This window comes from Zonotrichia albicollis, chromosome Z, assembly GCF_047830755.1.
Source record: "Zonotrichia albicollis isolate bZonAlb1 chromosome Z, bZonAlb1.hap1, whole genome shotgun sequence".
In the NCBI taxonomy this organism is placed as follows: domain Eukaryota; kingdom Metazoa; phylum Chordata; class Aves; order Passeriformes; family Passerellidae; genus Zonotrichia; species Zonotrichia albicollis.
In genome coordinates, this window is record NC_133860.1 from 2,246,666 (window position 1) to 2,261,141 (window position 14,476).

The 14,476-nt window shown below is 38.8% G+C and overlaps 1 protein-coding gene across 11 annotated transcripts in view; it reads right to left on the reverse strand.

Moving 5' to 3' along the window:
* TRPM3 (transient receptor potential cation channel subfamily M member 3) overlaps positions 1 to 14,476 on the reverse strand; it is a 411,968-nt gene that overhangs the window by 7,744 nt on the left and 389,748 nt on the right. For all 11 annotated transcript variants that reach the window (XM_014268915.3, XM_074532493.1, XM_074532490.1 and 8 more), the window contains 3 exons: positions 10,514 to 10,664; positions 9,771 to 9,970; positions 8,513 to 8,645 (listed from right to left, as the gene is read on the reverse strand). In XM_014268915.3, the coding sequence (XP_014124390.1) occupies positions 8,513 to 8,645; positions 9,771 to 9,970; positions 10,514 to 10,664 (484 nt within the window). The remainder of the gene's footprint in view (positions 1 to 8,512; positions 8,646 to 9,770; positions 9,971 to 10,513; positions 10,665 to 14,476) is intronic.

Consider the following 14,476-nt stretch of genomic DNA (forward strand, 5'->3'; position numbering starts at 1 on the left):
ATATATATAATATTGAATTCAATATTCCTGTACACTTCAAGAAGGAGGAACACTGATGAAGCCGAATACAACCTGCAACAGGGTACACGCACTAAGATTGCTCCATTACTGTAGTTGTGCTTTGGGTAGTCTGCATTCATAGCTCAAGGATTGAAATGATGGATTTTAAAGTTAGTTTTCAGCTGCTATCATAATACATAAATAAAAAGCTAGATTAAAGGAAATATGTAATAGCTGAATGTAAGATTCAGTATTTTTAATTTAATTTAATTTAAATTTTAGTATGTCTTTTCTAGACCATTTATCTGCCACATTTTCAAATATTTTCAATTTTTAGGGAATCGTGTACAGATTTATGCCAGTGGCTTCTAACCACTTCAATTTTCTGACTTCTAAAACATGTCTTCTGAAGGATTTACAGAGTCTGAAAATTTTACATTATGAAATTGCCTGTAGCACATGAGAAACTTCTATAATGATTTTCTCTGTTTGTAATCCCTATGACAGGCTGGGACTTCCACTTTCCATTGAAGAAGTACTAAAAGCAACAAGTTTATGTAATTCTGTGTGTCTGATAGATTATAATTTTGTTTTTTGCCACTGCTGTGAACATTGAAAAATGATCAGAGATGCAAAAGATAACAAATGGCAAAATTTCCACACTATTTTTCATTACATGCCTCTTACTCTCTTCCAGTTAGTGCAATTCATGCTCAAGTATTACTAGTCACACTGCCATAGTTAATAGGCACACAAACAATTCCCAGGATTTCTGATGAGGTAAATATCATGTTCTACTACTGCCATTAATTTTTTCAACAGGACAAGTGATTTGGAACTGACAACACCATAACCACTCTTATTTGCATAGAGGGGAAGATTATTGCTAAGAATAGAATATTGGCACTAATGCCCTATTACCTAACGCTCAGAACTTTTTCTGGTAAAACACTGAAGTCTGACTACCTTGTGGTGATGAGCAACAAGAATCTGCCCACTGAGAGGAGAGGAGAACAGAGGACAGGGAAGAGTGTGACTCAGCTCCCTACAGCAAGTCTCACATTCCTGGGAAATACAGGCTTTTCCTGCGAAATGTGTGAGTTTTGAAGGCACAAGCACAACAAATTAAATGTGCAGCAGCAGCTATATTGCTATCATCAGTCTTCAGGAGACAAATGATCAAGTAATCACTGCTAAGAAATGAACTTGTAGCTTCAAGGAATCTTATTCTACTCATTATCATTTAGGGACCAGTCTGTTTCTAGTTCTACCAGCTTCTCCAACAAAACAGATTAATGTTATTACAAGTACAGGATATAATTCCACAGTGAGAGCAGTTTATATGGGAAGCAGTTGAATTTTCACTCATGTTATTACTTATATGAACTGCTATTTTATAAAAGCAATTATACTTTTGAAATATTTATTAGCCAATAATTGAGTCCTTCACCCCACATTCAGATCCTATAAGAACTGCTTCAAGATGATGAACAGAAAAAACATTGCAATTTTAGGGCTGTCAGATATAAGGAAAAATTCTACTGGATTTCACTAGACAATTACAGCTCAGATTATATGCCACAAAAAACCTTTCACCCCACCAACAGTTATCAAGAATTGGAGTGAATTTATAACATTATTTAAAGCTAACTGGATAATCTGGTTGTGGTCTTGCTACCGTGTTGTTTACTGCTGTTTTTGCCATTGTTTTGGTTTGATTTGTTTTTTTTCTTTCCTGCCTTGACACCTGTACACAAGTGAAATATTTTTTAATACAAATGCAGCCAGTTGGTCTATCAGTGTAACTGCCCACAGTGAGGTAATTTTGTGTCTTGCATTCACGTGAGGCCTACACAATGCTACTGAACACAACCAGGAGAACCTAGAATAATACCTGGCTGGTAGGTGTTCATGTATTTGAAATTCTGCCTTCCCTGAATGTGATCTTGCAGCTTCTCTCAGTGGCACAGAGCGTCAGACAAGACGAAGAGAGACTTTCGAGTTACGTGGTCTCTTGGTTGCTATGGAACTGATGACAAATGTGATTGCATTGGTAGTGTGGAAAATTTATGGAGAAAGGTAACAAGATAAGCACAGAGCAGTCTGGGTTTGGAAACCACGGGTAACCAGAGATGTGCATAGGTAACTGAAAAATGCATACACGTGTTTGCACTTCATGAGCCCCGACTACAGAATTTTATTTACAAAAAGAAAGCTCGAAAGATAATGGTCTCCTCCAACCCCCAATGATACTAAGTCACCCTTAGTTATATATATTATATAATATATAGATACATATATATGTATAAAATTATACATATATATATATATATATATATATATATATATATATACATAAAATATGGCTACTCCAGAACGTTTAACAAATATTTATTCTATTAATGATATTCTCTTGTATTAACTTGATGTTCAGTTCTGTAACCATTCATCCTGCAGAACAGCACCATGTTCTGGGAGTGAGCCTATTAGAAACATGATAAAAATCACATCAGCCTGCACTGTGGACACAGGAGGATATGGTCTGGAGAGATACACCCCTAATCTGGTCCTTAAAATGTCTTACTTAAGTGATTTTTTCTATTTTCCCATATTCTTGGGAAAATGTTCCTGCAGTCAGTGAATAAACAGCCTGAATTGTATTTCCTTTAGGAATAGTTTTGAATTAAAACACAGTTTCAAAATGTGATTGCCTGTTTTGCTTTGTTTTTTTTTTTTTTTTTTCTCCATGGGTATTCAGGAGCAAGTATGAACCTTTTAGCAAATCTCACAGTATCCATTTATGATGTCTCCTTCACACCTGCGCTTATCCTTGCAGCAAGTTTCAATGTATTAGAAAGTGTATTATTCAATGTGTTATTCAATGTATTAGAAAGTGCCCAGCCATGCTAACAGAATGAGAAGAAAAAAAGAAGATGCTACATGTAAAACATGCACCAAGGTGAGCTGCTGAAGCTCAAAAATTTCACATAGTGAAACAAACATGGACTTTACCAGGACAATATGCAATAATGAAGGGAGAACTCAGAACCTGACCAAGATTTTATATTATTTGCAGTAAGACTTTTTAATTATGGTTTGGGAGATGATGACTTTTGCTGGCATTCATTTTGGTTTCTTTATTTTTAACCTTTGCACATTAGTTCATCAATAATTTATTTAAAATAATTCTTTAATGGGACTAAGTCACTCTTTTCAGAGGTAGACCTCTTAATTGAATGGTAGAATTTGGTTCACAAGTCTCTTAGTTGACCTAGGTCCTTTTTTAAGACATCAGTCGTATTTCAAAATCCTTTTCTAAGACATCATTCATACTTCAAAATCCTTTTCAAAAGCCACAACGACCATAGACATGAAAGTCACTGACAGAGATCTCCCTGAGCTTGTGATAGGTGATTGTGGAATGGTTGTATTTAAGTAAAACACAGACAGCAGTTCCCAAGCCTGTAACAGGGTACTTTGCCTGACATCTTTTGGTAAAGCAGTGCTGATGCAAGTAGCCAGCCACTTTTCCCGGGTGCAGTGGTTTTTCCTGGCTAAGGGAGTTGGGTTGTCATGGCTGCATTCCCACTGGAGCCTAAGACCACTTAACTCTTTATGACCACAGAGAGATGCCACAAGAGTCACGGACCTTTCCTGCTGTCATTTTTCATGTCTGGGTCTGGTAGGGTCAGTCCTTTTTACCAACACAAAGCTATTTCTGTGCACTTCAGCCTGCCAGCTCTGAAATCAAGATAATAGCTATGTCCTCATCCACACAGACGCTGTATGTGTAATTGCACTGCAGATTATAAAGTGCTGTACTAATGGATACCACAGAGTACCAAAGATGACATAATAATATCTGCTCTAACCAGCTTATCTGCTTTTCAAATACTGTTATGATGTGACCCTGCTCCTTTTGAAAGCAACATGATGTTTTGCACAGGTATGAAAGAACTGGGACCTGTTCACATGGAACAAATGTGCTGGGTTACTGAAGTGACTGTTTCAGTGACTTCATGCCAGATCAAGAAAAACAGTGCAGTATTTTTTGATCATATTCCACATGTCTTGTTCTGGTCAAGATGCAATACAGTGATTAGAAAGGAAGATTCTCCACAATAGGTCATGATTCTTCCACTGCAATGAAGTGAATTTGTCCAACTTAGCTTTCCTCACAGGTTTTCAGGAGATTCACCATGCATGCTTTGATAAATGCATTCAAGGGAAAAACCTTACAGCCTTGTACTGCTTTATATTTTTCACTTAGCCCATCACTTCATCTGATATCTATCAGTAACCTGATGCTACTTCCAAATGCTTGTGTGAAATCCCAGATTGTGGGCTTCTGTAGCAGAGCATCTCAGCCCCCACAACTGCTGTTTGCTAGTCAGTCAGATAAACAGGACAAGCTGTCTTGTATTTCAGGGGGTATAACCTTGAATAATCAGTAAGTGATTTTGGTGCCATGGTCACTGGTCTAGCATCTCTCGACTGCCAATAAAAATCTTAGAGATCTGGCAAGAGAGACTGCATTTCTGACTGACATCCACTCACTTTATAACTATAAAAGTCACACAAAACCTTCACAAAGCAGAAATATTGTATACATTTTCCTGGAAATGTGTGAAGTTTCTCCTGTTAGTAGGAACCTACTTTGTGGTTACTCCCCAGGGGTCAAGTGAAGGTATTTGTGTCCATTATCATCGCTTTGGTGGTAAGTTGCATTTGACTCCTAATCAATACTCTTTCTTTTGCTAGCTTTAATACAGGTACCTTGATACAGTGCACTGTTTCATGCTGTAATCCACTAGTAGTTATTTTAGTTATATACCGTGTACTAATTAATTCTGATTAAGGTTTTTAATCTGTTATATTCTGTCTGTTTAATAAATAATTCATTTTTACATAAATATATCTCATTTGCCATCATTAAACTTGCTAGACAAAGTGATTCCTTAAATTTAAACTGTTGCCAAAATCTGAGGTTAAGGAAGGACTGATCTTATTTAGACCCCTTTCTGTGAAGGAATTTAAATACACAGCATAGTTCTTTCTTCCCATGAGAGTCGGAAGGCAGAAAAAGCAGGGCTTCTTTAATAAACTTTGTCTGTAGTTCCCACTCTCCCAGAAACAGCTGCTCCTCTCAGTTGCTTAGTCTGAGGTCAAGGAAAGACAATCATCAAAGTGCTGTTCTATGCTTTTAATTTCTGAATGTGAAGTGATCAGGTAAAGGAGGGATCCTGTCTGGCCACATCAAATATGGAGACTTTGGTGGTGTCTGTTGTTACAAGAGAAGTAAGGAGATTCCTGAACTGAGGCAGGCCCACAGGATGCCAGGGTGGACTATCCCAAAGTGAGAGCATCAACTAAAGCTTGTTGCAGGTGAGTCAGACAAGACATTGTGGTCCTGCCCCAGCACAGCCCCTGACTGCACAGTTGAAATCATTCATTGACACCCAAGTCAATGCATCAACGCACAGGATCTCTTCTTGCTTTGATTTCCTGAGCCCCTTCATCTGTCTCTGTCTCTCGAACCCATTGAGGCTTGAAGCAAGACTCTGTTCCCGTCTTACATTTCCCTTCCAGTGCTAGCCCCCTACTCCTGCTTCCAGGTACGCTGGGCTTTGTATGCAGGGTGTGCAGCTGTTCCTCGTCCTAGCAGGATCTGGAGCCGCTCAAGCAGAGGGGAGCATTATCACACATGCACAGAGGTGAGGGAAGGCAGCGACTGGTCCAGGTGCAGGTGCAGTTATGCAACTTCCCTTCCCTTCTTGAGCCTAACAACATGCTCAGCTTCTTGTAAATGAAAGGTCTTTGGGAAGAACTTCACTCACATTTCCAGGGTTTTCTGGTCCCATTTTACACCACATAAAGCTGACCTAATTGGACAGATGACTAAACTGGTATCTCATGGCTCTAACATGGGTCTTATACTTGGTCTACTACTACAGGCTAGTGACTGGGCATTGGAAGAGAAACCATAGTCTTGCATCTTCTCTGCCTTCTTTGCTCTGTATCTTGTTACTTGTGCAATGATAACTCTATAAAGAAACTCTAAAGTGAAAATCTGGATTTTACCTATTTGAATGTTCCACAGGTTACAAAAATAATTCTAGTGATGTCATGGTTTAGGAATGGTATTCTCCAGTTTAGAAGCCATGATGCCACTTCCCCTCCCCTGCTTCAATTGGAGGCACACAAAGTGAAGTTTGAGATAAGAACAACTTACTGGAAACAGCAGTAAAGACGAGAATAAACAGTAACAACAACAAAACTGCAACAAAAGGTGGAAGAAAGAAGGAGAAGGAGAAGGAGGATAAACTATTTACAGTGAAAAGGCCCTGTTCCATCCATCATGTTTTCTCTAACAGAAGGAATCCCTCCTCCTAAGAAGCAAGAGTCCCTTTCCCATGCTCCTGACAAGGACATAAGGTGGTATCAAACAACCTCAGGGTCCTCCCACCCCTGCCTGGCTACTGCAAAAGTTAACCTCATCTGGCTGGAACCAAGACAAGTGGTTTAGATTTAAGAGGACTTTGTCATGACTGCAGGCAAAATAAAAGACCCAGGCATGCTGTTTCTATAATGTGTTATGTATGATACTCAGATAGCCCTGATTCCTCAAGTATCTTTTAAATATTCCTCAGACCTATTATGTAGTAAGAGCTGCGTTCACCTGGGATGTCACTGATTGGGCCTGGGAGTGACCTGTGTACCTCACAGGGTCAGTGCCTGGATCTCTCTTACAGAGCTGGGGCACCCTGGTCTCCACATTAAACTATTGGCTAAGATAAATGGATTTTTAAAGAGCTATTTCTCTGTGAGGCTCAGGTGTTTGCCTTCACTTAGGATTCATATTCAGGAGCTTGATTCTGGAACAAGATGCTTTAAGCTTTTCATTTAAATTAGAGATAAGGGCCCTTTTCCTACAAAATAGGGTCAGCACAGAATGGAAAGGCGGCCTGTTATATTTTTATTTTCAAGGACTTACAGCACTTGCATGATGTAGGAGAGGACCTAGCTACAATGTTTCTTATTTACAGCTCTTCAAAGATACCTCTTCCTTCCTTGGCTATATAATGAAAAGCTATACTCAGAGATTTGAACCTGCATTTATGACTTTTCAGTTCAGTTCTGTGGCCACCAGACCATCAGAACACAAGAAAAAAAAGGTACTCAGTTGGACCACAAACCAGTTTATCTACTATCTTACTTTGAAGTATATGTAGTTCTTTCGCCTGTATATTCTTCAGTCTTTCATATTTTTTGCTCAGGAACTTTATGTGCTCAACATAATCTCTATGTATTTAGCAGTCCTTACTGGATTTCTCTTTCATAAGCTTGTCTAGTCTTGTTTGAATGCATGTAGCATTTTAGCTGACATCATCAGCTTCTTTTAGACCTCACCGTCTTTCAAAAATTTGTTCTGTTACACTATTTAGAGAGCGAAAATAAAGATCACCTATTTTCTGTTTATTTTGAACACAGGATCCTGGTAAATTATTCTCTTACTCCCTTATATCTTGCTCTGAGTGTGACAGCAAACAATTGATTTCTGTTCACCCTCTCCTTGCTCTCATACTTACACAGACCTCTATAATTTCATCCCTCATTTGTCTCTTCCAGACTCAGGAATGCCGGATTACTTGGCCATCCTTTACAAGGTAGCCATTCCATGCCTTACCAACTTCCCCTCCAATTTGATTTTAATTTGCAGACTAGCAACTTCCACTAAATTACTGTATTGCTTTTTCCCTCTGTGCATTACTGTAGGTGAAAGGTCTCATTCCATCTAAAATCCATGTTGCTATTGGTTCCAATGAAACTAGCTTACCTAGCCAGGCTATCCCGAAACAAGGCTTGCTTCTTATCTGAATCACTCACAGATAAACTCTAAAGTCAGGTTTTTCACTGAGGAACTCTAACTTACTCCCATTTTGTTGTGTCTACTTGTGCCCTGAAATCCTGTTTCAAGAGCTGAAATGCAAGCATAATTGGAGCCTCTCACTGCATCAGTTATACTTTAATACAACTGGATAAAAGATCCCTCTTACAAAGCTTATCATACAATGATGTGGGTTGGAAGGGACCTTAAAGATCATTCAGTTACAACCCTACTGCCATGGGCAGGGACATCTTCTCCTAGAACAGGTACATAGGTGTGGTTTCCCTCAGAGTCACACCTAGCCCAGCCTTAAACACATATGCTTCAGCAAAAAACCCCCAAAAAAAAAAAAAAAAAAAAAAAAAACCACCAAAAAAACCCCAAAAAACCCAAACCAAACAACATCAACAACGAAAAAAAAACCAACAAAACCCCCCCCCCAAAAAACCAACCCAAAATCACAAACCAGAAAAAGAGAAAATAAACTCATCACATTTTATCACTTTACTTTTTAATTACGACTTACCAAAATTACTTCATTTCCTTTTACAAGAAAAAAAGAAAGAATGAGGGTGGTGACAGAAACACATTTCCAGATTAACTTATGAGAACAAAAAAGTGCACCTTTCTGAAGTGACACGGATTCTTTCATCATTGGAGGAGTTGAATCTGTCATCCTTTTCTCTAAAATACTCTTCTATGCACTGCTCTTCAAAATCATGGACCTTTTTCAATTCATCCTCAGTTATGAAAAGTTCTGTGGAAAAAAATTGAGAAATAAGAATTTGGCAAATATTAACATGTGAACTAACTACACTCTTATTTGTGAAACTTATGGACTTAAATTTCATAAGCAAGTATGTGGCATTTTGATATGAAAACAGATAGATGCTGTACATTATGAAATTAGTGCTTTAGTTATATATGATTCTGTAGACAGATGCACCTAAGCAGGCAAATGCTGAGCAAACATGAATATGTTCTGATTTCATGAGATCTAAGCACAGCTGCTGGTCATGACTGGACAGATGGTGAAAGCCAAAGCCCACCTTTAACCTAACAGACAAATAATGAGATTAGCAGACTGCTAGGAAGGAGTCTGAGCATGCAGGGGTCTGTCTGATGTGGCCAGAAGTGACACCTGCAGTCAGCAGTGTGATGGGAGTGGGAGGAGAGACGTCTGGTTGCATGTGCAGGGCCACAAGTGACTCCTGCTCCCTCCTCACAGAGAAGTGGGCTGTGGCATGGGCTAATGCTGAGCAGAGATACACATCCCTTAGCTCCCTGCCTCTGGCATGAACACTGGGCAAGGTGGAGATATTCTAACTCAAAGAATTAGATAGAGAAGAGGAAAGCATTATCGAAATAATCTGACAGGTTTCTCATCATGGTTATGGGACTTCATTTTAAGCCTATTGAGGAACTACTCCTCCAGTATGAGTCAGAGTCAAGGAGAGATTATGTAAACAAAATTGCCTTTTACCATCTCTAAGCTTATCTAGGCAAAAAGTGTGCTCAGGAGAAGTATGTGCTGTTTGCTCTGCATTTTCAAAAATAAAGCTGGAACTGTCATGGAGTGAGAAGAATTCCAGCAATAACAGACCACTAGTAACAGCAAAACAAACCTCTCCGCTTTGAAGGAACAAACAGGCAACAACCCCAGATAGTTCCAGAAAAACACAGCTTCCTTAACATTGCAAAGAGAATGAAGGGTTGGGCAAATCAGGTAAAACTAACTAATTTAGGTAAGGTTTTTGCAGGTGAGAGTTGTTACTTTGCTGGGAAGGTTATCAAGGTTCAGGGCTTTGACTTCACACATGTCAAACACTAGACATTATGAAAGGAATTGTAAAGACCCCTTTCTGCATCATCTGAGTCTTACTCAATCCATAGTCTCTCTCATCTGGGTCACTTTCATGCTTCCTCCATCTGCAGCAGAGGTGTTGAAATATCATTGTCATGTGGCTGAAAATGATCAGAGGTGGTGGGAGAACTGGTCTTTCGTGGAATGTCATGATGAGCTGGTACCTTTGAAACTTCCAAACTTGGTTCGATATAGATTTGACTTCGAAAAACGTGTTGCTAGAAGGCAAGAAGAAGAAAATAACATCAGACTGAAAATGGTTTTGGGTGCTTTGCCAAAGATGACATGACAGCATCATAACTAGATACATTTCAATAACACTGGCAAATGTTTCCTTGTCACAAGAACAGGAAGCAGAACAAAAGAGGAAGTTTTTGCCTGGGCAAAGCATGGTGATAATCAGCCTTTTTGAAGTACCTTATGATTGTAAATGTCTGCACTGTACAACCCCTGGGTCTTACAACATCCTATTGAGATGGGGAAGTATTTTTACCTTTGTTTTCCCCATTGGGAACGTATGATGCCATAACTGAGCCTTATTTGGCTTCTTTGCCCTGGTTCCCATCAGGTGTCTGTCCTTGGAAATGAGCACAATGTGAAAAACTTGGCATTTCCCTTGTTTCCTGGAGACAAGCCTCTTTCCCTCTCCCCCTTACATCCTAGGAAAATGTATCTCAGCCAAAGCCAAAGCTCAGCAGTCTTCGTAGGCTGTGAACAATATGCATCCTCCCTAAGTCTATATTTTGCAAAGTGTCACTCACTTGAAAACTGCAATGAGGAGATTCACCAAAAGGATGTTTGCTACCAAGAGGTAGCAGGCCATGATGGCAGGAACGATCCATGCTCCTGTCTTGCAGGGAGGTAGCTGGATAATTTTGCCGTCTTCTCTGGTTTCATTTTGACCACAAGGTGCTGGGAACAAAATTTAGAAACAAAAAAATGCAAAATGGGAATGAAACTTATTTTTTCAGTAGTTTGTGCGAAAATATTTAAATATTTATAATGGCCTGCCTGCCAAGGCAATATCATCCAAATAACAATGGCATTGACATTCTCTCCTCAGAAGTTTATGCTCGGTATCACAGATTTTACAGACTGTAGTTTTTGTTATTGTGTGTTATGTGCCATGGGTATCAAGATATTTCTCTCAGGACACATGCCTAGTGCGAGTAAACTGCCTATTTGCATACGTAATACTAAATAATATGGTAGTCTGGTGGCAGTTAGTGGCTGTGAAAATGAAATTATTGAATTGTTTAATTCTACAAAAAGGCTTGTATATTATTTATTTAACAGTGAAAACCTTGCCTTTTTTTATTGATTGAGAAGGATGTGATAAATAAGGAAAAGGAAGTCCATGAAAGTAAATGAAAGAGTAGACATTTATTGCTGTGCACTGCACTGTGTCAAGCCCCACTAGGACACAGCCATAATGACTTTCTGCTATTAAGGACTCTTGACTGCATGCCTAGAAACAGTGGGGGAGATTAGCAAGTCTTTACTGAACCAGGTACAGGGACATGTATGCAGCAGAGATGCCACCTGTTTATTCCACAAATACATTGGAATCAAAATGTTCTTGATATTAATGTTGTAGAACTGAAGGAAGGGGAGAGAAAATATGGTGAAATAGTTTTCCCTGATTGTGTTTTAATATGCCTTCATGTGCAGTGAAGGATAATCATCTCCAAGCATGGGTTCAGTTTATGTCTCTGCAGCTTCAGTCCTGCAGATTGCAGGTTCTGCGGATCTCCATAATCAGCTCTTCAAGAAAATTATGGAAGCAGCAGCTTACAAATACAAGCCATCTTAGTAAATTTTGCACAGCACTACAGCTAGCTTTCCCTCATCCCCATCAAAAAGAAGTTTAAGTGAGGAATTTCCAAAGTTCTCAGCACTGGCTCAGTTCCTAGTGATTTCATTGGGGTTTTGTACTGACTTCATGGAAAATGAAGTTTGATGATGCCATATGTAGAATTTCATTGTATGGCAAGAAATTCACATTTCCAGTACCAACCATTGCATCTTCTTGAAAACGTTCTTCTGAACTTGGTTCACTGAGCTTGACATTCACTTATGGATGTCTGTACTGGCCATCATATTACATTATGTGTGATTTTGGTACTTTGTTTTGGGCATATTACACACAGAACCATTGTAGCCATATGTGACACAAGACTACATGACTTATCCAAAAATATTCAACTCACTGAAAAAGAAATCCCAGAGTGGAATACGGGCAACCCTGCTTTTTATCAGCAGCTCCATTGTATTTGGGCACATGGTGTTACCAGTCCTTCCTATTTGCAAAACCACATTTTATTACTGGAGCAGGCTGAAACTATGCAATTCTTCATTTCTCAGTAAACATCACTTTGCAAATCATTTTAAGGCACGGATATTTCCACTCTGCTCCAAGCACTGGTTTCATTCAAAATACCATCAGTGTAGTGCTGGGAGTGCGGAGCTCTCTGCTCTTGGCCTTCACCCACCAGAAACTGCACCATTCAATTCCTCTTGCTATCAGCACGCAATGTGAAACTTATGTCTCTGTTTGTGTGGAAACATTAACTTGCTCATATATTCAGTCAGAGGTACAAAGTCCAATACAACAAGGTACCAAAACCCATTGTGATTTCACCAGTGACAGAACAATTACAGTATCTGAAACCTGTTGTCCTCTTTTGTGCTGAAAACAGAACAAATAATATCTTTCCAAATAATGAGAAAAATTTTGAAAAGCATTTTTCAAACCTTAGATAAATGAGATTAAAAACTCAGGTCCAACTCTGGTTCCAATTCCATTATACTTTTTTTTTCCCCTAAAAAACATAGAATTTAATCTAGGGAAAAAAACAGTTAAGAAGACAAGAAATATTTTTCCAGCTCCACTTGCTTACAAGTGGGTAATCTCTGTTGGTTTGTGTCACTCAGTGATGGCCAAATTAGATTTCTTTTGCAGACATGTTCCCACAGTCTATTCTATATACCCATTGTGGTTCAGCTTGTCCTGAAGCTTTGCAGAAGTTTTTCTCTTTTCTCTTTTGCATATTTTGTTGTGGGTGCATGGGAATGATCATTTCTTGCCTTACTAATGGAGAGCTAAGCCACCACTTAATTTTCACATCTTCAGCTGCAGGAGAAAACATATGACGTGTGCTGAAAAATGCAGAAGTCTGTGTTCCATGGCATGTCATTGAACATCTTCTTTCATATTTAAACTATGACATGTATTTTAAAGGATTTTTTTTCACTATGGTTAATTGAAGGTGTGTACTCTGCCTGGCCCCTGAGGAATCTGTTCTGCCCTTCATGTACAACATCATTCAAAATATGAATGATTTTTGGAGAGATGAAGTAATTTTTGTAATATGTGCATTAATATATTGTAATATATTTCAAAGCCCAATATTAACATGTATGCAAATTTGACTCATCTGTTTTACATTATAGCCTTGCTCTAACACAAACCACAGAACACTTAATTCTAGCAAAATGCTTTACTGAAGAAGCAAATTCTGGTAGCATAATGATATGCCAATCTCAGTTAGCTGAAAAAGCCAACAGCTCTGATACCTACAGGCCATTGAATAAAGTTCAGACACTATGTCCTGAACTTAGGCTTTAGAAAACAGTAAATGGTTGGAGTTTTAATTTAAATTATATGAATTAACTTCACAAAGCTTTCAAACATTGCCTCTTGACACCTGTAGATGTACATACTTTTTGCATCCCTTGCTTCCTTTTTCACAATCTCTTTTCATGCTTATTTTTCCTTTCTGACTCCCATTTACAGTTTCCTGCTGGGACTTCCTTGCTGCATTCCTAACACTTCCTCTTTCCTGCCTGGGGAATAGTTGCAAAAACCCAAAAGTAATTCAAGCTGCTGTGGGTTTCAGGCCCATTGTGCAGGCAGAGCTCAGGAAGAATTTCCCTGCTGTAATTATGGTCATGACAAGGACTCTGCTCACATTTAATGTATGTTGGGTGGAGGGGTTGGCAAAGGATGCTGGTGAGTTTCTGCATCATGACTCTTACCCCAGCTGCACCCTTCCAGAGCAGGTTTGGGAAATAATGAAAAGACCAAACGGCACAATTGAACAGCTCTGCCACTGAATAGCTTTTTGCCTTTGATGAAAACTTCTCCTATAAAAATGGATACCACTTTTACAATACAAATTGATTTGTTTGAAATCACAATAAACTGAGGGATGCTTTCCTGTGTTCACAATTATAAATAAAGTGGAAACAAATAAGTGCAATCAAATAACAAAACAATTTTTTTTTTAAAAATTCAAGTCTGGTTATTTTTAATGCACTTTCATCATCCTATTTATGAGTATGTAGGCACCTTCCAATTTTGACCCACAATGAATCCAAAATATGTGAAAGCATTTTATAATTTCTGAACCAAATGTCTAAGCAGCCTTACCAGCTTACCAGGCTGGTAAATATTGAAACCCATTGCCCCCCCCCCACCAAAAACATTAAGTGGCCTTCCTAAAGTTGTTCTCTTCTTCAATGATGGAGAAAACACTAAAATCTGCAAACTCTGAATTTCACAGAATTACTCTGTTCATCAACAGAAATATCCAGGGAGCTGAACAGCGTCTCCTTATTTCAAGAACGTTTCTTTAACTGCAGCACTCTGACCATGTTGCTTCTTGACCCAGGCCACATTAAATGTGACTTTGAAGGGTCTCTTCAATCTGCTGGTATTTTAA